This window comes from Grampus griseus (assembly GCF_964374135.1).
Source record: "Grampus griseus genome assembly, chromosome: 20".
NCBI classification, from domain to species: domain Eukaryota; kingdom Metazoa; phylum Chordata; class Mammalia; order Artiodactyla; family Delphinidae; genus Grampus; species Grampus griseus.
In genome coordinates, this window is record NC_139014.1 from 19,376,525 (window position 1) to 19,400,618 (window position 24,094).

The window sequence follows — 24,094 nt, forward strand, 5'->3', positions numbered from 1 at the left end:
GGGGTTACATACCCTCCATCATCAAAGCCTAGAATCTTTACAAGACTTTGTCTCACAAAAAGCTTTGTGTCTCTGTTGCCACCACAACCTGAAACTAACGAGTTAGAAACCACATAGAGCCCTATGACATGCTTGTAGGAGCCCTTCTGAAGGAGCCGGCACATTTTCTTGTAAGTTGCATGTAGATAGCTAAGCCAGGAACCGATCTGGTTGAGGAAACAAAAAGTTTTTGTTTTTCCTTCCCTCTCCACTTTTAAACTCAAAAGATCTAATTTTGTTGTCTCTGGGAAGATTAAATGCATAGATGCTCACTTAATTTAAAGACGTCTACGCGAGAATGCGGTGTTGTTTCTTTGGGGGTTAGGGGTCTTCAATATTGTTCCACAACTATTCAGGGTTACTACCTAAAGAAGATTTAAAATCATATTTTCTGTCTTCTTGCCCTTTTTGTTATAAGTTGTAGAGTCTTTAAACCATGTCTAATCTAAGAAAATATACATCCCTGGTATATGTGCTTTTCCTGATTGTCAGCCTTGAACCTGGCCAGTGCCTTCGCATGTCCGACAGGTGATTTGACTTTAGTTTGAGAAGAAGAAAACTAAAGATTTATTTTTATATCAGTCAACTAGGGACCTTATATGTTGCCGTATTTATTATAGCCAAAATGCCACTTTATTTTTAGGTGGAGACTTCTGGAGCAGTAGTATAAAGGCTAGGATGGTTCCAATCCTGTACTTTTCCTCCTGTTTAAGTCCACATTAAATCCGGTAGTTCTTAAGAGTTCCACTGCTGTTTAAAGAGTGTAGCTCCACGTGATCTTATTGTCTTTAATTTAGTCAAGTGAGACACCACATTACACAGGTTCTGGGTCTCACATTTGCTTTGTTTTTCTTTGGAGCTTTACTGGAAACCGAATGCTATTGCGTTCTAGCTACAGAAGCAGGAGGGGAAGTTGGCAAGAATTAACTGCTTTCTGTTTGGTCTGTCTGTGGCAGCTGACCTTTTGGAAGGAAATCGCTGCTCTTTGCTTCTTCCTGTAACAGTGCAGCCTGTGAAAGAACGTCTACACAGAAGGGTTCTGTCGTTATCCTGGCTGGTGTCTTGGGGCATAAGCTGTTAGGTAAGAGGTGGGAGTCTTTCAGTGCAGTGTGTTGTAGGAACATGGACTCAAGTTCACGGAGCTAAGTTGTGTGTAGATATCCCAGTAGATAGATAGTGAGAGAGTATCTGTTTCCAGAAAAAGTAGTTTGTTTTAGCAAAACGAATTGTATTTTCTTGCCAAGTCCCAGTGTTAATGCTATGGACAATTACTTTGTGTGCAATTTTAATTAATCTTAATGTTGAATGTCCTAATATCAGTATTATTTCTTTTACTAGATCACCTTTTTTTCCTGAGAGGCCATTTTTATTTTCCAAGACATGAGCTCTTATTTAAATGTCATTTCATCTCAGAATTAGAATTAACTTCTTACCACACCTGCTACCCATTGTTGGACCCACCTTTTCTGCAGGAGTTGTTTTACTTAGATAGAGTGAGTATTATACCGCACACATTGGCATTTTCTTCAGAAAGCTACAGTTGGGCTTCCAAATTGGAATATCCTCCAGTGAGCAGGCAAAGGAACTAGCTGATGAGCCATTTCTCTCTTAAAAGAAAAGATCTTAGTCTTCCGTTATTTTAACCAAAACATATTTAGGTTTCTTTTGTTTTTCAAAAGGACTTATATTCAAGTAAGTGTCTGTAAGCAAAAGTGAAGTTGATTATGATTATTGGTGAATGCAGAGAACACAGCTACCTGAAAAAGGGGCAAAGTACCGTATTCTTCTGCATTCAGTTTGAGTTCAGTTTACGGACATGCTTTTCCAATGTATTATTGGTCTCTCTCCTAGATTTACTGTTAATAGTAAAGATTGTCGGGTGAGCGTTAGCGTTGATGTACATAAAATGTGTAGAGAGTAACCTTGGGAGAATTATCTAAAGTCTTCCCTTAGCAAGGTGGCCCTGTAGTGCTTCTTGTCTGTTCTTGGAACCTGGCCTGATTCGTTCAACCTTCCTGAGAGTACAAACCTTGCTTTGGCTTTAGGTATAGGTTCTGGCACAAAATAAGTTGATATCAACAAAACAGGAAGATTTCCCCCCAGTTCTGTTGGCCTTTGAGTAGGAGCAAAGTTAAGAACGGATGGCTAAGGCTTTCTGGGAGCTGGTTTTGTAACCGTATCCTTCTAGAGGTCTTGAATTGTTACCCTTGAACTATCAAGGGCCTTCATCCAGGCCAGTTGTGTCCAGGTGTGTCATTAGGGGTAAGGGAAATACAGTTTTTAAAAAGGAATTCTTAAAAAAAAAAATAAATAAATAAAATAAAAATTAAAAGGAATCCTTGCACTGCTGGGAGTGGTTTTCTGTGTATTTCATTCTATTTACTATCGGAACAAATTTGCAGGGACCGTTGCTTAGTCATGTCAAAGATGAAAAAGAACCAGACATGAATCTAATAAGTATGTATTATTTCTTGCCTGGAAATATGACTTTCTCAAATATTCTTTTTTGTCTTTTCTATTTTCCATGTTTTTTTCAGAAATCACAAGAAAACCTCCTAGATTCAAACTCTACTCCCTCTGAGATCACTAATCTTCAACCTAGTCTAAGTTCTAGTTTACCCTTTTTTAATTTTTGGTATTCTGAACTTTTTGGTATGAACATTTTCAAACACTCACAAAATAAGAATAGTGTATAATGAATTTCCATAGATTCATCACTCAAGTTCAAAAATTACCAAAATTTTGTTAATCCTTTTTTATGTACTCCACATAAACACCTTTTTGTTTCTTCTGGACTTAAAAAAAATACTTCAAAATATATTTTTGTGCCACTTACTTTTATATTACTTCTAAAACAAGGGTTTATTAAACAAAAAAATAATATGAACAGTTATTGAGTGCAAGACATTGTAAAGGATTTAAATAAAATATAAATAGATGTCAAAATTACAAATTAAGCTTAGCTATTAATAGTCTTGAACCACTACTTGAAAACACATTGTTCTTATGTACTTGAAGGTGATAGAATTGCATTTCTTTCTTTTTTTTTAAACATTTTAGTTTCTTTTATTTGTTTGTTTATTTATTTTGGCTGCACCGGGTCTTAGTTGCAGCGCGCAGGATCTTTGTTGCCGGGTGTTCAGTTGCGGCATGTGGGATCTTTAGTTGTGGCATGCATGTGGGATCTAGTTCCCCGACCAGGGATCAAACCCGGGCCCTCTGCACTGGGAGCGCAGAGTCTTGCCCACTGGACCACCAGGGAAGTCCCGAATTGAATTTCTTTTTTAAGAAATGTATAAATATCTCATGCGCTACTTAAATCAAGACTACCTCATTTGTGCCATAAGCTGGATGCTGTCATGATGGGAAATATTTCTTCCTATGTCTTTTGCATGTCCCTTTATGCTTTATTCCTGTGGAATAGTGAGCAGTGCCAATTGCCCATGATTATTAAATTTATATTTCAGGTTTTACATTTTAAACAAAATTTAATAAATCAAAAAGCTTTACAAAAAATTATACCAAAACTCCTCCATCTAAATGTAACAGCTGTTTATAGTTCTCTCTGACCTGTCTCTGGTATGTGTCCTCTAGCATACATACTGTGTACACTTTTCATTTAATATTCCTTTATTTATACTTTTGGAAAATATCTATGGCCTTATATTTCAACATAGCCTTTATATTTCATTTAATTATTGCACAGTATTCCATCAGATTAATATGTTATAGTTTAACCAGTCTCTTATTTTGGACATTTAGGTTATTTCTAGTTTCTCATTATTGTGTTTAATACTGTCTAACTGTTGTCCCTAGGAGTTGACCTAGTGCTAGGTGCTCTTCAAAGCAAATTTTGCTAAGTGGAAATTTAATACTATAATTCTCAGTGATAAGAGGGAGGCTGTGAACTCTAATGAGGAAAATAAGAGGAACGTGTGTAGATTTATTAATAAATTGCCTTTTAAACAAAACTTCAGAACAGAAGGGAAGGGATTATCTTTCATCTAAATGGTACAGAAACTCAGTATATTGTAATAGCTGAGGAATTTCTATTTCCTGAACTGTGGGATTCGATCTTTTTGAGAGACACAGGCTAAGATGAGTTGGTCTTAACAGTATAAATGGGTACAGATATAAACCTTCATTAGAGGGACTTCCCTGGCGGTCCAGTGGTTAAGACTCCACGTGTCCACTGCAGGGAACTCGGATTCGACCCCTGGTCAAGGAATTAAGATGCTGCATGCCGCGAGGCACGGCCTAAAAAATAAAAAAATTTCAAAAGGTAGAAAATAAAAACCCTTCATTCGAAATTCTGAGGCTGACATGGGGCTACATGGCAGCCTCAGATCATTTCTTACTTTTCTGTAATGCAGATGGCCATTGTTTGTGGGCTACAGTAAATGTTTTTCCTTCTCTGAAAAATGTTATTGATGTAGCTTCTTCCCAAGTGGGTCGTTCAAGTTGCTTAATAGATTTCAACACAGAGATAATGGTAATGCATACGCATTCAAGCTGCGGGCCAGTGTGTCATGAGGGAGCCCTTCCCCCTCCCCGCCTCCCTCTCCCTCTCCCTCTCCCTTCCTTTTTCCCGAAGTAATATGTAATGATTTTGCTGTGATGTAAAGATTTATGACTGATTGTCTTCCCAGAATATTACCATCTCTATGTCGCCTGGCAGATTTTTCCTTGCTTGTTTCTTTGTGAGCCAAATACTTTTATTCTTTCTGTTCGCTTCCCATCTGTTTAATAATCTGCTTTTATTAGAGAATTGCCTTCCTGATGGCTTATAACGTAGTGTTTAGAAGTTTGTTTTTAGAGAGCAGATGGCTCCAGTGTTGACCTACTTCTAGACGGGATAGTTTTACTCTAACCTTACTTGATGTTAGGCCAATTTTAATATGAGCAGAATCTGAATCCTTTATTGCTACTATTTAATATGTTTCTGTCCCTCCAAGTTCCTACTGCTGGGTAATCACCACCACTGAAGAGATGTATTGACAGTAAAGCAGAAAACACAACCAGAGAACTTGCTGCTTTTATTCCATCCAAAGTCCTTTAGTCGTTAAATGGTGCTGATATGATGAACAGTTTTGAATCCTGGTTCCTTGCCAGATCAGATTTCTTTTCAGATCAGAAGCATTGTTTGCACATCTTCTCTTTCATCTGCCAACTAGCCCAAGCCTTTGCCCAAATCAGAGCCCCGCAATATTAGGTTTCTGATTCTAATTTCGTATTCATTTTCTTTCTTTAAGTTATGAAATATAACAAACATGCAGAAAAGTACAAAACATAATATGACAAACCACCACCACAAGTCCTCAAGACAAAGGCAGCATGGTGCAGTGTAGAGTACAGACTGGGGCCAGGGTGCCCAGATCCAGCCCAGATGGTACCCCTCAGCAGTGTGGGACCTGGCACAAATATTTTACCCCCCAAAGAAACCCATACCCATTAAAAGTCACTGCCCATCCCCTAGCCCTTGGCAGCCACCTGTCTGCTTTGTTTCTGTGGGTTTGCCTATGCCTATTCTGGGCATTTCCTATAAATGGAATTTACAATATGTGGCCTTTTATATCTGGCTTCTTTCACTTAGCATCATGTTTTCAAGGTTTACCCATATTGTAGCATGTATCAGTACTTCATGCCTTTTTTATGGCAAAATAATATTCCATTTAATCTATTTTATTTTTCCACTCATGTCCATATTATCCATTCATGCGTTGATGGTCATTTGGGTTGTTTCTACCTTTTGGCTATTATGAATAATACTGCTGTGAACATTTGTGTACAGGTTTTTGTGGACATATATTTTCAATTCTCTTAAGCATATACCTAGGCGTAGAACTGTTGGGTCATATAGTAACTCCACGTTTAACCTTTTGAAGAACCTTCAGATGGTTTTCCAAAACTGTTACACCATTTTACAATCCTGTTTAATTTGCTGAGCCTCAATTTCCTCATCTGTAAAGTGGGAATAATAATAGCTACCTCATAGGGTTTTTGTGAGGGTTAAATGGTAGACTCATAAAAGTACTCATTGTTATAAAATAATATAGCAAGTGTTCAGTAAATGATATTAAATGATAAATCTGGATGGTGGCTACTAACACTAATAAATGTTATTTTAAATCAGTTTTCATTCTTATTTCTGGAATTTATTAGATGAATCAAAATATTTGTTGCTAATAATTCATACTTTAATTAGTTGGAGTCAGGTGCGTCCTTGGAAAGAATAGGAAAAGGCTTAGCTCCTGGCTGCCAGAAGAGCACATCAGAACGGATGTTTTCTTTTTGGAGTTTAGAATACTTATGGCAGCCTTGCTCTCCTTACACCACCCTTCACAATTCTTAATTCCCTCGTTCAGAGGTGAGGGAACAGTCTTCCCAGTGCCTTTCCACCAGCCTCCATCAGGTCTCACCTGTGGGAGTCCTGGTGCCAGTGAAATTGATTAAGAAATGGGAATACCAGCTTATAACGGGAAGGTAAAGTTTATGTGCAGGATATTGGTTAAGGAGAAAGATAGCAAGAGCTCTTTGTGGAACATTGACTTTGGGAAGGTACTTAATTGAAGTGAGTTAAAATTGGAGGTGGGGAGAAGGAAGCCACCTTTGTAAGTTTCAGGTTGTAAGTTAGGGAATTCCCTGGTGGTCCGGTGGTTAGAACTCTGCCCTCTAACTGCTGAGGGCCCGGCGTTCAGTCCCTGGTTGGGGAACTAAGATCCCACAAGCTGCACTGTGTGGGCAAAAAAATTTTTTAAATAAAAAAATATATATATATTTTTTATCAGCATAGAAATTTATTTGAATTCAAAATAATATGGTTATATTTAGGATAATATAATAATTATCTAAAGCACATATCATCGTAGGCTCTGAAACAGTTCTAAAGATGTCATTCTTTTGAAGTCAAAAAATATGTAGTAAGAATGTACAAGGAAGCAAAAATATAAAAAATAAGTTTGTTGAGTATTGGGAGTTGTTACAAGAGGGGCACACCAAGGTAATGTAACAGAGTCCAAATTACACAGCAGGCAGCAAGGAGTTCTCTTGCTTTATCAAGTTCTGGAAAATAAACCGGTAACCTCAGAATGCAAGAATACCACCACTGGGTTAACAGGACAAACTTTCTGAGGGACACAGGGAGTCATTCACTGTACTTCCCCTTTCTCTAACTCCTTTCCTCACACCGATTTCTTTTCTTTCCTCCAGGAGAGGTTTTATCCTGTGGAAAAAAAATTTGGTTTTATTTGTAAAGTGGAGTAAATAGTATCCTGATTGAAATAGGCAATGCTTTAGCTAATGATGGTCAGGAATCAAACTTCTGAAAAAGGTCAGTCAGCTAGCTAGCAGAGACCATCAGTGGCTTGCAGGAAAAAAAAGAAAATCAGATAATATGTGCTTGCTAAATAGATAAAAAGAATAAGCAGTTAAAAATGGGCGAAAAGGGCTTCCCTGGTGGCGCAGTGTTTGAGAGTCTGCCTGCTGATGCAGGGGACGCGGGTTCGTGCCCCGGTCCGGGAAGATCCCACATGCCGTGGAGCGGCTGGCCCGTGAGCCATGGCCGCTAAGCCTGCGCGTCCGGGGCCTGTGCTCCACAACAGAAGAGGCCACAACAGTGAGAGACCCACGTAACAAAAAAAAAAAAGGTGAAAAATCCCAGGGTTTATTGTGAACTAGACAAACAAAAGCAGACAGGTGACCTTTGATTGAGCCCATTTACTTGTGGAGTGAGCTATAAGAGGCTCCAAGATAGAGTTTGGTTCCCAACAGTGTCCACAGCCAAAGGGCAAACTCAGAACGTCTCCTCCTCTCGTAGAAACTGGAACACGGATGAGAAGTCTTTTTTGGAGTAGCCCTTCGCACACATCATCCTGTAGATCTGATGGGCCTGACTGCCCAGAAGGATTGGGCTCTTCGTGCTGGTAGCAGAGTCTTGTGCTAATCCCAGATCCTTAGCCATGAGTGTTGTTCCAAATCCACCCTGATAGTTACTAGCTGAGGGAACTCCATCCATCACCCCAGGTACAGGATTATAGGTGTCACTTGACCAGCATCGTCCTGAGCTCATATTTAGGATTTTAGCCAGGAGTTTTGGGTCAAGCCGTAACGTGATTCCCAGATTCATAGCTTCAGCAGTTCTGGTCATACTCAGAGCTAACGGCAAGTTGTTGCAGATCTTCGCAGCCTGCCCGGTCCCGACGGCTCCACAAGGCACCACATTGGAGCCCATGCACCCCAGAAGCTCTGGGGCAGCAGCAAATTCTTCTTCGACTCCTCCCACCATAAACGTGAGGTTCCCAGACCGAGCAGCTCCCACACCACCAGAAACAGGGGCATCCGTGAAAACGGCTCCCATTTTCTCAGCTTCTTTGGCCAATTCTTTCGAAACCATAGGATCAGTAGTACTGGAACCTATTAATAGTGAGCCTTTCTTCACTTTTTTTTAGAATTCCATTTGCTCCAGAATAAGCTTCTATTGCATTGATGCTGGTGGGCAACATTGTAATAATTCTGTCAGCTTTTTCAGCTACATCTGCTGGGGAAGACACTACCTGTTCACCTGCATCTAGAAACTCCTTGCATGCATCAGGGAACACATCATAAATAATGAGTGGATAGCCATGTTTCATGAGATTTTTTGCCATTGGATTCCCCATGTTGCCTACTCCAGTGAATCCAACTGGAGTCTTAGAAGCCATTGACCTAGAACACAGCGCTGCAAGGCTGACCACTGCCGGTTGCTGCCGGCGGCTCCAGTACCGGAGGCCGGAGGCGGCTCCACGGAGCCGTAAGGAGGCTGCCATGCTGCCCCCGCCCCGCCTCCCCACGGTGACCTCCACGGCTCCCAGCTCACCCACTGACTGCTGGGGTGTGTGGTGCGGTGGGCGGGGTCGGCTGCAGCGTGGGGCCGCATGCGCCAAAACTATATATTTTTGAAGAAGTCAGAATAAGATTGAGCATTTACTATGAGCCAGGCACCATTTTAAGCATTTGCCCATGTTAACTCATAGCAACCCCCTGAGACACATAAGAATTATGATTCCCATTTTACAAATAAAGAAACTGAGACCCAGAGAGGTTTAAGAGGTTAAATATTTTGTAAAGCTCTGTTTAGGAGCGTTTGCCATTATCTCCAGAACTTGAACCCCATTTTAGCGTCTTTGGCAGTGGTGATGGGATGGAGAATAGGAATTATAAAATGCTCTAAATTATGTACATGAATCCAGCAGACCAAATCCCTGTACACATTTGAAACTTCCTACTCCCACCGCAAGCTAGAATTCATTCTTGCAGGTGGCAGGTATGCTTTGGGAACCTTGTGTTGTCCTGTCCTCTGCATTTCCTCCTTGACAGGTTAACGGTAGCATTACTGTAGCCACAACATTCTAGAAGTCTTCAGAGTGAGTTTTTTTTGTTTAAACAAAGGTTTATATTTTACTTCTAAAAGGGAAAGCATCTAATAAAAAGGTATTTATTATTGGGACAAAATTATCGTTAAATCTCACCCACTCGTATCATTTATTTAACAGGTACTCATTTCTGCGGTTTGCAATAAGCCTGTAACATTATGAGCTATTAGACTTTGAAACCCTTTTTTTCAAATGCCTGAGGGTCTGCTTTATTTGGGACTCCTAGGATATATCCAGATATATGAGGTCAATGTAGTTACCTTATGCTTTCAGAAAGTACAAGATTCTGCGTCCAAGGTGGTTTGGGGTTGTTTGGAATGCTTACGAACAGTAAGAATGCAACTAACAAAGCTCAAATAGTTCTCATCTTTGGCTAAAAATAAGATTGTGTATCCATTTCCCAGTCTTTAAAGAAGCCCCTGTGATGATTTACCAAAGATACAAACCACTTCCCTTGTCAGAACATCACGCATTGAAGATGGAGGTGCCCGTAAATAAGCACAAGAGAGCGTGTACTGAGGACAGACACGCGTTCACTGCACGTGTGGGGTGGCTGGATGTACTAGTGGGAAAGGACAGGGAGTCAGCGGATACCAGGTGTAGGCTTTGCCTAATAATGTGTGTAGGACACGTGTGAAGTTTTGACGTGTATGAAGAAAAGCACTACTTAGATTCTAGGTTTTATTGATACAGTCAGTGGGGGGAAGTAGTTTTTTTCTAAACTGCATGTTTTAAATCGTTGCATGATAATCTCAGTAGGTCATCTCATTTTCCATGTGTATATAACTCTTAGTTTAAAAGTCAAATAAAAATGACTCTGTACTGTTCAGTGTATTTTTATTTTACATTTTTGACCATTGGTAGGCAAAATCTACTTTCCAGCTCTATCAAAGCATTTTTTGTAGTGAAATTATACTGTATTTATCAAAATAAGGCGGTTACCACCTTATATTTGCCCGCTATTATCCTTCAAATGACATTTTAGAAAATAACTATTGTGGCATGTTCATATTTAGAACCATAAAAAATATTCTGAAAACTTCTAAGAGCTTAGCATTCTACTCTTTTATAAAAACTAAGAACTAATATAAAACTTGACAAAACAGTGTGACGTTTATATAATACTCCTACCTATGTGGCATATCACCATAGTATTTCTTTCTTAAAACAATAATAGACTCCTGGAATTATGCTCAGACAGCATAACATATGAAATATTTACCAAATATTTGGTGTGTATTTATTCACTCAGCCAATATTTAAGTATAAAGTTATACTTACATGGCATGCCACCATAATAGGTACTGGAGACACAGTGGTGAATAAACATGCTCCCTCACTTACTGTTCTCATTCAGTGGGGAAACAGACAAAAACAAATTAAGAAAAACTAAAAGGGAAAATTACAAATTGTGGGCTTCCCTGGTGGCGCAGTGGTTAAGAATCCGCCTGCTAGTGCAGGGGATACAGGTTCAAGCCCTGGTCTGGGAAGATCCCACATGCTGTGGAGCAACTAAGCCCATGCACCATGACTACTGAGCCTGCTCTCTAGAACCCGCGAGCCACAACTACTGAGCCTATGTGCCACAAATACTGAGCCCATGTGCCACAACTACTGAAGCCCATGCTCTGCAACAAGAGAAGCCACCGCAATGAGAAGCCTGCGTACTGCAATGAAGAGTAGCCCCCGCTTGCTGCAACTAAAAAGAAAGCCCGCACATAGCAACAAAGACCCAATGCAGCCAAAAATTAATTAATTATTTTAAAATTTCAAATTGTGCCATATGTGATTAAGGGACAGATAGACCATTGACTCACCCAAATTATAAAATCTGTATCATTTTCTTGACTTGGTATTTCATACTGATATCTTGTTCCATGATGACTTTGAAAAGAGCTGATAGATTTGACTAAATTGTGTATATACATTTATTTATGCAACAACAAAAAATTTACTGAATGCTTATGTGCGGGGCACTGTTTTAGGACAAGAGAAAGAGCAGAAAACAAAACAAAGTCATTGTGTTCGTGGTGATTTCACCCTAGTGGGAAGTCATTAAACAAATATGTGATAAATGTCAGGAAGTGATAAATGATACCAAGAAAAATAAAGCAGACTGAGACGATAGGGAGTGAACAGAATACTATTTTATTTGGGTAGACTGAGGAGTCTCTTTGAAGATAAACATTTTCCCACAATCTTCCTTCTGTCTCTTGGGTCAATTCGGTTAATGAATGCAGGATGCAAGATAATTTTCGTATCTGTTGGTATCATTTACATATTCTTTACGAGAGCTATGGCGAGGTCCTGCTTCTTTCCAATTCCTTACCACTAAAAGAGATTAATACTACCTGAATTCTTTTCTTCACTCCTTGATCATTCTTGCCAAAGCACCTTCATCCATCCCGTCCATCCCTTTACCTTTTGTCCAAAAAACGTGCTTTGGTATCGCTTCCAATTTTCCAAAATCTTGGGATATGATATGAGTCATTTGATTAGAAATTATGTTGTACAATTAAATGTCTTCCACATATTTGATTGTAATGTGGGATTACTTCTGGAGAGAGCTCTTTTATCCCAGTCTTTCTCCTAGTAAACCCTCAGCCATGAAATTTGATGTCCTGGGTGATCTTACAGTGATCCCAGCCTTAATGCTCAAAAGCCGTAAATTGTACACTGCTCAAGTGTTCTACAGCCTTGCACAAATCTAAAATAGGTAACTGGCACCCACCCCACACCTCATTGTTGGCTAACTAACTTGTCCCATAAATAGCTCTGTGTTATGCGATCAGACAACTACAACTAACAGAGAAGGGATTTTTGTTTCCTAACACACTCGCATGGTCTCTGGTATTCAACAAAATCAAGGTCTAATTCACCGTACCCTGACTGTAACACAGTTCTTAGGAGGATCGTGCAAATCAGTAGCCAGATAGTTTTGGATGGGATTCAAGATATCCCTGCCTTATACCACTTCCACAGTGTTAGAGCAAGATTCCGTTTTAGTCCCCTTTGTGTACATGAAAGTACTGTTGCTGTCACAATCTGGTTAATCCCAGAGAGTTTCTGCCAAATGAATTAAAAATTCTTAGGTGAGGGCTTCCCTGGTGGTGCAGTGGTTAAGAATCCACCTGCCAATGCAGGGGACACGGGTTCGTGCCCCGGTCCGGGAAGATCCCACTTGCCGCGGAGTGGCTGGGCCCGTGAGCCATGGCCGCTGCGCCTGCGTGCCCGGAGTCTGTGCTCCGCAACGGGAGAGGCCACAACAGTGAGAGGCCCGAGTACCGCAAAAAAAAAAAAAAAAAAAAAAAAAATTATTAGGTGAGTCTGAGAAGGCATCATGGTAGTTTTATATTTTTATAAAACTTTTTGTGAAATCAACAGTGTGTTTTAAAAACCTACCCACCATTGCAATATAATGGTTCTTGCTTCTAACTCTTAGCTGGAATGTGTTGTTTTTATGTCTGAAAGATTTTTAAATGCTATAATTTTAACAGAACATTGCTTTGTAAATTCCTAAGCAGTAAATCAGAAGGTGAACCTTGGGGTTATTTTTCCAAATAAATCTGTGCCCTTTATGTGCAAACAATTACTGCTCGGGTAAATAGTGATAATGCATAGAGTTCCATCCGTGCTTTAGATATTATCGCTCTTCTTTTACTGGGCCTTTTTTAAAATGGCAATACGTTTACTGCATTTCTTAAAAGTCAAAATACCAAATCTAAAACAAGCGATTTTCTACAAAATCCCCGTGCTGCTTATTTATCATTACTGTTGAAATGCTGCTTACTGTGGCTTCAAGTTTGGAACACATGTAAAAGAAAGAACATGTCTGAGATATCAAAGCTATAGGCAGTTCTTCCCTTCATGCTGGATTTGTACTTTTGCTTGTAGGACTTCAGTACATTTTATAGTCAGAGCTTCATAGACACAGCTATATACCTTTCCATGGCCACACTGAATTTTGAAAACATTTTGAAGCTAAAATTCAGTTCAAGAACACTGATCTTTAGTCTGTCAAAAAGGGCTTAAATGCATTTATCTCTGGCCTTTATAATCGAGTATTTACTCTGATGGATTTAAAAGGGGAAGAAAAAAAGCTCATCCAAACCACTGATTGTTTAACAGATTGTAAACCATGGCTGTGTGGATACAAGCCCAGCAGCTCCAAGGAGATGCCCTTCATCAGATGCAAGCATTGTATGGTCAGCATTTCCCCATTGAGGTGCGGCATTACTTATCCCAGTGGATTGAAAGCCAAGCTTGGTAAGTGAACAAAGTTTTTTCCATCATATTTTGTGAAGCACAAGCATATTGAAGTTTTTGTTTTATATATAAATTTATTTATTTTATCTATTTATTTTTGGCTGCGTTGGGTCTTCGTTGCTGCGCATGGGCTTTCTCTATTTGCGGGGAGCGGGGGCTACTCTTCATTGCAGCGCATGGGCTTCTCATTGCAGTGGCGTCTCTTGCTGCGGAGCACGGGCTCTAGGCTCACGGGCTTCAGTAGTTGTGGCACTCGGGCTCAGTAGTTGTGGCGCATGGGATTAGTTGCTCTGCAGCATGTGGGATCTTCCCGGACCAGGGCTCAAACCCATGTACCCTGCATTGGCAAGTGGATTCTTAACTACTGTGCCACCAGGGAAGCCCCATATTGAAGTTTGATTGGAAAGACAACATAGTGAATACTCTAAAAGTTGTACATTTATAAAGAAAATTATGTGACCCATGAAAAGGTATTTAATTCCATCTTAAAGATTAAGAAGATGGAATGGCTATTGGGATTTTAAAAAATAGGATTTGTTTCCTTTAATAGTAAATTTTGGCTAAAAGCATTAAAATATTGCTGCTAATAAAGAACAGTTAGCAAATATGTCGTGAGTGCCTAGCAGTGTTGTAGTTAGTAGAGTTCATAGAAAACGTTGAAGCTCTTGTCCACAAAGAATTTAGTGTTTAATGGGGCAGATAAGGTATGCATATGCATACAGTTTAATAAAGTGTATTGTTAACAAGTTTAACAATTGTGACTTTGATATTTTCAAATGTATATGTTTATATATATATATATATATATATATATAGGTAAAGACTAAAAGACAGTACACCAAAATGTTAACAATAATTATGTCTTAGTCGCAGATTTAACAACCATGTTTATTTTTCTTATTTCCCAAATTACTGTTTATATACCCAGGGGGAAAATTGTTTTTAAATTCTTTCAGAATTAGTACAGTGCAGTAGACTGACAACAGAGCTTTTTAATCAACAACGTTATTGCACACCAGGCAGCAGGCTGTCTGCTGTTCTGCTCAGGGCCTGGGCAGGTGTTGGTTCGTTACCAGTCTCAATCTGATCTGTCCTATTCATCAGATACTTCAGGCCTCCACCGTCATGGCCAAGAGAGCAGGGGTCCTCATTGACAGAGCCCTGGAGAAACCAGCCTTTATGTTACTATTTGAGGCGAGCTGTAAACCCATCGGTAATGTTGCCTCTGAATAATTGCAGTTGTGTGTTAGTAGCAGATTTCTGCTCAAAAGCTGGAGGGCACCAAAGGAGGGCAATTTTCTAGGCAATTAAAAAAAACCAGAACTCAGCCTCATGTAATTGAGAAAAAAAGGAGCGAACTATGAGCATGTCAGGTGTACCTCGTTTAGTGCTTTTCCATTTCATTTTCATTTTCTGTTAAAGATTTGGAGAGTTCAGAAAAACATTAGTAGGAAGTTTCTGTTGATCTAAAATTTCATTTAGTAAATTTCCCATGCAGTCTTCTTACTGAACAAATGTTAAGAGACTTATGTTGATATCAAGGAAAACCTGAATTTTATTCGGTTTTGGTTTTAAGAATATAAAGATTTTAATTAAAACATCTTCAGTTCTTCACATTTAAACTAAGAAAGTTCATATATATATGTAGTCTATATATATATACATATATATATGGCAGAGAGTTAAGTTTTGAAGTACGAGAACCAGTAGTACTTGATGTCCATGAGTTGTGCTCAGAGACTGTCGCTTCTTAAGAGTGGAGCATTATTGCCAGTCGAAACAGAGGTGCAGGGCTGCCTTCATTCCTTCCAGGCGTTTATTCAGACATATTTAGTACACAGCACACACATATTATTTGGCTTTCTCCACTGCCTTCTCAAAAGTGCAGATTCGAGCATATTATTTGATGAAGTAACGTGTCAGTGTTTTGGTATACCTGTTTGTGCCCCCATTAGAAATTAGTTGCTAATGACTTCAGGTCTGTGTAGAGATGACAGAGCTGCTTAGCTATCACCAGATCTCTTGTTTGGCTCCAGACCCACCAGCAGTAATGAATGTTATTTCAGCCTTACAACTGTTAGTTTTCTTCAGTGAGCCGAGTTAAGTAATTTAGTACTGCCCAATAGCAGTTGTTACCTAAGTTGTTTAAAAAAAGAAAGAGAGGGGCTTCCCTGGTGGCGCAGTGGTTGAGAGTCCGCCTGCCGATGCAGGGGACGCGGGTTCGTGCCCCGGTCCGGGAAGATCCCACATGCCGCGGAGCGGCTGGGCCCATGAGCCATGGCCGCTGAGCCTGTGCGTCCGGAGCCTGTGCTCCGCAAGGGGAGAGGCCACAACAGTGAGAGGCCCGTGTATCGCAAAAAAAAAGAAAGAGTCAGGGATGAGGGGAAGAGTGGGGGAAGAAAGGGAGAGAGGGAGACCACCCAACCCCTGTCAACAGTTAAGTGGCTCTGAATTAATACGAAGCCCTGTTAGTGACTTCTGTGGTTCATTGGAGGAGTTAATGTTGCCTACATGTCCCAAATCTGCAACTATTGATGTAAATGTTTGACTTGTGTAAATACTTGTAGGCATCTTCTGTCTTAATATCCCATTTCTAGGGCTTCTTAGAAGTAATGATAAAGGTTGACTCACCTGCCTTTACTTAAGAAATACTCTCTGTGAAATTAGCAAGACGTAGAACAAGTCGAGGTTGGAAAAAACACATAGAGCATTCTTGACCCTGTGCCCCCTTACACCCATGAGGGGGTAACTATAAATAGGAAATTATCAGAGTCCCTATTTCCTCTAGAGTACACAAAGCACTTTCCTTTTCCCTTCATTCCTAGAAGCAAATAGCATAAGCACCAGAGCAAGTCAGTAGGAGAAAGAGCAGTACATTGCAAAGAAAAAAGAAAAGAAAATATACTATACATCCCACTTAGGTCATTAGTGGATTAGGAATAGGTTAATGTAGGTATCTAGTCAATTTGGATTGGACTGTTTCCTAAAATTTGCAGTGAGCATTATAAAGAAACTACTGTAGCCAAAGAAAAGGTGTGATGCGTTGAGGCTGCATTTATACAGGCTGTGTGCATGTATGTATACATATGTATGTAATTTCTTTCCCCTAGGGACTCAATAGATCTTGATAATCCACAGGAGAACATTAAGGCCACCCAGCTCCTGGAGGGCCTGGTGCAGGAGCTGCAGAAGAAGGCAGAGCACCAAGTGGGGGAAGATGGGTTCTTACTGAAGATCAAGCTGGGGCACTACGCCACGCAGCTCCAGGTGGGTGTGATCTTGGGGCCTCGAGGCTCCAGGCGGGCATGAGCTCCAGGCCACGCAGCTCCAGGTGGGTGTGAGCGCCAGGCCACACTTCATTCTCTTCCCTGCAGGGGCTCTTCCTGCATTCAGAGATTTTCTTTTTCTTCTTTAACCCAAGGTTGTTGAGTCACGTGTGACATGTATAAAGTTCTTATTGTTTGGCTTTGTGGTTGTAGCTGCCTTTTTTAAACTCTTTATTTGAAAATAATTTCAAATGTATAGACAATTATGAGATTGATACTAACCCCTACCTACACTCAGACTCACCTGTCGTTAACATGTGCATGTACGCGCATGCACACACACACTCGCACATATTTTCATCGCTTGAGAGTAAGTTACATGCATCACGTCCCTTTGTCCCGAAGTACTCCAGTGTGCGTTTTCTAAGAATATGCATCTGCTCTTATGTAGTTATAGTACAGTTATCAACTTCCGCAAATGTAACATCAATACAACACTTTTAGGTAATCTTATACCTTTATTTCCATTTTGTCCACTGACTTACTGATGTCGTTTAGGGCAGTTTTTTCCCCTCCAGCCCAGGATTCTGTTCAAGATCACATATTGCATCTAGTTGTCATGTCTCTTTAATCGCCTTTCATATGGAACCATTTGTCAATCTTTCTTTGTCCTTCATTACATTGACATTTTAAAATAATTCAGCTCCTCTATTTCTTAAGTATAAAATGGACCTTATTTGGGGTTTGTATGAAGTTTCCTCATGATTAGATTCAGGTTACACACCCCTGATCAGAATTCTAAATAAGTAGCGTTGTGTCTTTCTCAGGGTATCACATCCAGAGGCGTACAACGTCCATCTTATCCTCATTGGTGGTAGTAATTTTGATTGCCCAGTCAAGGTGGTGTCCAGTAATATGGCCTCTTTAAAATGTATTCTGTTTCCAAGCATGGTGCCCTTACTTTAAGCAAATTAAGATGCAATAAATAGAATAATTTTACCTTCTTCCTGTAATTGGGTTTCCCACAATGTGCTTTTCTTGTCCCCGTTGGCATTGGAGGAGTAGCTTTTCTCATGATTACACCATTGTGTAATCTTATGATCTGGCCCCCTGCTCTGAGGTACAGTTCGGCCCCATAGCATGGAGTGGAACAAAGTGATGTTTGCTCTTGGATTCTTTCAGAACACATACGATCGCTGCCCCATGGAGCTGGTCCGCTGCATCCGCCATATTCTGTACAATGAACAGAGGCTGGTCCGAGAAGCCAACAATGTGAGTGTCCCATGGGTTTGGGGAGAGGCATTGGGATGTCCTTTCTTGCCCAGCTCTTTCTGGACCCAGCTTTGTCAAGATGACTCGGTGTGCATCTGTTGGTGTCACTATAAACAGAGCATTGTCCTAAGAAGCCCAAAGGAAATAGAAGCCTGGTCTCTGATCTTAACTGACTTGTAACCTTGATGAGATCGCAACCACAAAGCAGTGTGCACAAGTGCAAAATAATTTTACCCCAACTGAACTATATTTGAGGAGAGGCGTGCTTATATTCAGGTGAGGTTACTTAAGAACAGCCTCTGCTCACCCCCCAACCAGGGCAGTTCAGTGGCTGGGTCCACAAAGCCCTTGTGGATACCTCCCCTGTCACTTCATTTGGGGTCTCCAGGACACCGCCTGTGAGTGGTTCACCCTCTTCCCTCAGTCACAAGAAGGTCTTGAGGGAGGACACAGATGATGTGTGTTCCCACAGCCTTGTCCCCCACTGTGTCCCCAGCACCTAGCACAGGTGGCATTGGGTCAGTGAGTGACTGTGAAATGAGGGGTCATCATCATTAGTAGGAAAACCCAGGTAACTCCTGGGACATGTTGAGTTCTAGTCTCTCCAGAGAGAACCCAGATGGACCCTGGGTGGGATACTCTGGTGGAGGTCAGAAGCTTTCTGCAATACTTTATGAAGATGCCGTAGTCTGCCAGGTCTTCTGTTGCTCCTCTTTCCCCACTCTACCCCAACTCTCACAAATAACACTTGCAATTCTCTGACTGGAAGTTTAGCTTTTGGCATCTCAGCCCAGTTATAATGCGAGCATCGCCCTTTCCTTGGGACTATGGCCTAAGGCTTTCTCCCATCCTCCTGCCCAGCTCACTGCTGCCCACACTTTCTCCCTGATCTGTCTCCAGGGTAATTCTCCGGCTGGAAGTCTCGCTGATGCCATGTCCCAGAAACACCTTCAGATAAACCAGACATTTGAGGAGCTGCGACTGGTCACGCAAGACACAGAGAATGAGCTGAAGAAGCTGCAGCAGACTCAAGAGTACTTCATCATCCAGTATCAAGAGAGCCTGAGGATCCAGGGTGAGGCTGGTGTGGGAGGGCAGCGTGTGTCTGGGGGACGGGAATGAGGACTAGAAAGAAGCTGGTCGGGTTGGAAGAGAACCAGTTCTCCATTTAGAAGCGTTTACCTCTCTCTGGAGTAGCAGAGAATCATTTGCATTGAAGGCAGTGCAGGAGGCTGAGGCTTTGGAAGGGAAGAAGACAGGCGCTGGCCCTTGGAGAGCTTGGGGTCTCACTCTGACTACCCATATCCAAGGAGCTCCTGGGCTGTGAGCGAAGACATTTCCTCTTGTGGGAAGGAGCACACGGACTAAGGAAACAGTAGCAGACAGTACTTTATGTGGCAGACATTTTGTAAGTGATGCTTTATTGAAATGTTAACCTTTCTAAGCAGGGAGGGTATTAGGGCCACGGCGGGCTGTGTTTTACAGCCTTTTAATGTTGTTCTGTGTGGTTATTCAGAGAGGCCGTCCTGGGGCAGAGCAACTAGTGCATCTCAGTTAGCCCTTACAGACAAGGGCTCCCCTGCCTGCGGTAAATCCTGCTGGCACTTGGGTACAGAGTCAGAATTCAGTCTGGAGGGTGTGGAGCCCCACGAGCGCCCCCTGTTGACCTTATAGAATTTGGCAGGGTGACTTTAATACAGGCATGCTTTGGAGATGCCAAGGGTTTGATTCCATAACCACTAAAATAAAGTGAATATTGCAATAAAGCAAGTCACATGAATTTTTTGGTTTCCCAGTGCATATAAAAGTTATGTTTATCTAGACTGTAGTCTGAGTGTGCAATAGCATTATGTCTAAAAAAAATGTGCATACCTTAATTTAAAAATATTTTATTGCTAAAAAATGCTAACCATCTGAGCCTTCAGCAAGCTGTAGTAGTAATATCAAAGATCACCATCACGGGCTTCCCTGGTGGCGCAGTGGTTGAGAGTCCGCCTGCCGATGCAGGGGACACGGGTTCGTGCCCTGGTCTGGGAAGATCCCACATGCTGCGGAGCGGCTGGGCCCGTGAGCTATGGCCGCTGAGCCTGCGCGTCCGGAGGCTGTGCTCCGCAACGGGAGAGGCCACAACAGTGAGAGGCCCGCGTACCGCAAAAAAAAAAAAAAAAGATCACCATCACAAATATAGCAATAATGAAAAAGTTTGAAATACTGCGAGGATTACCAAACTGTGACACAGAGACAAGAAACAAGCAAATGCTGTTGGAAAAATGGCAGCCAATAGACTTGCTCGACACAGGGTCGCTAAAAGCCTTCAATTTATTTAAAAAAGTAAAAATGCAGTACCTGTGAAGTGCAGTATATTGCAGCACAGTAAAACGAGGTGTACCTGTAGTTTCCTCTCCCTGGTTGCATGCCCAGTTCAAAATCTCAGAGAAGCTTTAGCTCAACCAAGCAGCCATGAAAATACACGTGCGTACACATACCAGGTGTTCCTCTACTGCCGTGCCTGTGGGCTCCATTTTACAACTGTATTAATACTATTTATTAACTCTGTCCTCCCCAGTAGAATATAAATTTGTTGAGAAGGAACTATGTCTTTTATCTCTGTACCCTGAGATTAGCACAGCCCGAATCGTAGCAGCTGTTGAGTAAATGTTGGGGGGATAATTCTAGCAGCTCTTCTTCAGATCTGAATCCATCCCAGACTGACCCGAAAGAAAGGAAGGCCCTCCTGCTACATTAGGGAGCAGGACATTTCAGGCTATTATTTCTACCCAAGGCCGTTGACTGGTTGACAGTATTGATGATCCTGTTCTGGGGTTTTCTGCTTCCTACTTGTGAGGTTGGGTTTCGATTCTGGTTTGGATTTGTCCCCATCGTGCAATGTCAGTTCAGTCTCGTTGATCAAGTGCACCCATCAGAAACACAGACGACTGATCCGTGTGTGCAAGGGAAGTCTCAGCTCCCTCCAGTGGAGCAGACATTGCCTCAAGTGTCCTGGCGTCCTTCCCAGAAGCTTCTCCAATTTGCCAGGAGAGACCTAAGTGGGTCACTTGCATAAGGAGGCTGGGCCTGGTGTTGGGATCCCCACCACCTCCCTGTGGGCGGCAGGATTCCGAGGTGGCTCTCCAGATTCTTCTGCTGTGTTCCTTACCTGCTCCGTCCCCCGCAGTCATGTGAGAGCCATATTTCTAAGTTCTCTTCTAGTTCTGGGCCTTCCTGGCTGTCTAGGGTTGCGTTAGTGTGTCCTTAGTTGCTTTTGTGCGTCCGTAGGGCAGGGCCTCGGTCAGTGTGACATGGCCCTCAGAGGCCTGCCGGGAACTTGACCAAGACCTGCTGACTGACGCTCTCATCTTCTTGACTCAGCCCCAGTAAGGACCGTGGGACGTTCCAAAAGCCTATTGGTGGGGGTAGGAATGCCAGCATCTAGGATGGTGATTGCCTGTGGAGGGAGGGATGGGGATGCCGGCAGGGGAGGGTGTACAGGTGCTTAACTGTGGAAATGTCTACTTTCTTAAGCTGGCGTCTTGATACACAGGTGTTCCTTGTATCATCCTTTCTATCAATACTTGCCTAGGTCTTAAGTATTATATAACAGATTTTTTGAAAAGGCCTCGTCAGTGAGGCCTCGTTACCTTATTCCTGCCATCGATGAGATGCCTGACAGCTGGTGTGGAGAGAAGCTGCCTCCCTCTCTTGAGAGAATCTTGCTGCTTTCGTGTCCCCAGTGGCCCTGGACACTCTGTCTCCCTCCCTCTTCCGGCTGGTCTGCTGAACTCACAGTGACCCAACCTGGACAAACATGTTAGTCCCCTTCAGCACCTGGAGAAACACCCACCCCGCTTCCCCGAGGAGAGGCTGCTGCACTCAGCCCCGCGGAGCAGGGCCTTCCCGATGCGGCTTTGTCCTGAGAGCTGCTCCATCAGCCTTTAATCCTGTCCTGTAACCCACTGGCCGTGAGGACTGACTCTCACCTGGAGCTGATGGTGCCAGGCAGCTTCCTGAGTATTTTCTGCATCATTGCTCATTTAACATCACAGCAGCCACTGAGGCAGGTGCCGTGATTCTCCCATTTTACACCTGGGGAAGCTGAGGCATGGGAGAGTGAGGTGATTTGCCCGAGTTCACCCGCCTTTTAAACGGCGAGGACACACTTCAGACCAGGCAGGGTGGCTCTAAGCCGGACTCCGCGTGGGGAGAGGAGGGCTGCGCGGGCAGGGAGGCCATGGGCTGAATCCTCCCCAGCTGTACCCCGAGCTTCCGTCTCCCCACTCCCCAAGGGGAGCTCAGAGTCGGGGGGCCAGGGGACGGAGCCCACTCATCTTTGGGCGCCATGGCTGTGGAACCCTGACTGGCCACTTGTCAGCTGTGTCCCCTCCAGGGTTTTGCCTCCAGAACAGGTGAGTGCAGTTCTGCCGGGCTCCCAGCTGGACCCGGGGAGGTCATGGTCGTGGGTGTCCTGTCCCCTCCTCCAGCTCAGTTTGCCCAGCTGGCCCAGCTGAACCCCCAGGAGCGTCTGAGCCGGGAGACGGCCCTCCAGCAGAAGCAGGTGTCCCTGGAGGCCTGGCTGCAGCGCGAGGCCCAGACGCTGCAGCAGTACCGCGTGGTGAGTGGGCTCTGCGTCCCTCCCCTCCCGGGCGTGGACCTGAGGGAGGGAGAGAGCCAGGAGGAGAGCAGGACCCAGCAGAGCAGGAGGCCAGAGCCTTCCCCCCTGTGTGGGCACGCAGGGCAGAGCAGGTCGGCAAGGGGTGAGGGGAGGCCCTGCGGGGTGTTCTGAGAGCCCAGAAGGGCCGCTCCCCCCGCCTGCCCCACAGGAGCTGGCTGAGAAGCACCAAAAGACCCTGCAGCTGCTGCGGAAGCAACAGACCATCATTCTGGATGACGAGCTGATCCAGTGGAAGCGGCGGCAGCAGCTGGCGGGGAACGGAGGGCCCCCCGAGGGCAGCCTGGACGTGCTACAATCCTGGTAGTGGGTGTGGGGGGCCAGGCGGGGGCGGCAGGGGCTCAGCGTGGCGCCACCGGCTGCAGTCCTGCTCCTTTGTTTCCGTGAGCAGCCGGCTGCCTCTGTCGGGGCACAGGTCTCATTTCACCAGTGGTCTGGTTCCTGATGCAGACTTTGGTGCCCCCGTCCTGTGCCACCTTCCCCGGGAGGGGCGTCCCTGGGTGAGGGAGTGGGGTGGGGCCAGGTGTGCAGAGCGATGCTCAGGCTGGTTGGACTCAAGTCAGGGTCGCTCCTCCTGTGAGTTTCTTTGTGTTTCTGGAAGGCAGGGCAGCCGTGCTCTGCTCAGTGGACAGGCCGGGCGGCTAAGGTGCCGAGCCTTCCTGGGGGTGGAGCTGGGTCTGGGCCTTCTCCCCAGCCTGGGAGCCTTCTGGCTTCTGGCCTGGAGGAAGGGGCTGAAGGCTTTGTCCTTCCCTTTGGCCTCGGGGCTCCCGTGCAGGTGTGAGAAGTTGGCGGAGATCATCTGGCAGAACCGGCAGCAGATCCGCAGAGCTGAGCACCTCTGCCAGCAACTGCCCATCCCCGGCCCCGTGGAGGAGATGCTGGCTGAGGTCAACGCCACCATCACAGACATCATCTCAGCCCTGGTGACCAGGTGATTGCTGCCTCTTGGCCTCGCCCAGGCCCCATCCGGTTGGCCTGGGTCGCGGGCAGCAGGGTCTTTACAGACAGGGCGCTCTGGCTTGAACCCTTCCGTCTGTGCCTCACACCCTCATCCCATCCCCCTCTGTCGCCTGTTGCTGTGGCCTCTTGCGGTTCACCTTGCCCGGTTTCTCTCGTGGACACTGTATGGGCTTGTTCCCCCCATTTCAGCTGTTGAGTTCATCTCACTGCCTCCC

The 24,094-nt window shown here is 43.6% G+C and overlaps 2 protein-coding genes across 3 annotated transcripts in view; one reads left to right on the forward strand and one right to left on the reverse strand.

Annotated features, from left to right (window-relative positions):
• LOC309837836 (signal transducer and activator of transcription 5B) overlaps nt 1-24,094 on the forward strand; it is a 62,553-nt gene that overhangs the window by 23,743 nt on the left and 14,716 nt on the right. Inside the window, exons 2-8 of one of the 2 annotated variants that reach the window (XM_082678716.1) lie at nt 13,578-13,715; nt 16,826-16,982; nt 18,164-18,253; nt 19,154-19,328; nt 22,732-22,862; nt 23,071-23,222; nt 23,695-23,850. In XM_082678716.1, the coding sequence (XP_082534842.1) occupies nt 13,588-13,715; nt 16,826-16,982; nt 18,164-18,253; nt 19,154-19,328; nt 22,732-22,862; nt 23,071-23,222; nt 23,695-23,850 (989 nt within the window). In that variant the 5' untranslated portion in view covers nt 13,578-13,587. Of the gene's footprint in view, nt 1-13,577; nt 13,716-16,825; nt 16,983-18,163; nt 18,254-19,153; nt 19,329-22,731; nt 22,863-23,070; nt 23,223-23,694; nt 23,851-24,094 lie in introns of those variants that run through there. The other variant, XM_082678717.1, reaches the window with a different exon arrangement.
• Nucleotides 7,686-8,883, reverse strand: LOC309838140 (3-hydroxyisobutyrate dehydrogenase, mitochondrial-like). The gene is given in 2 exon segments (XM_082679132.1): nt 7,686-8,482; nt 8,484-8,883. Coding segments are annotated over 2 exon segments (1,011 nt in total). The 5' UTR covers nt 8,844-8,883; the 3' UTR covers nt 7,686-7,831.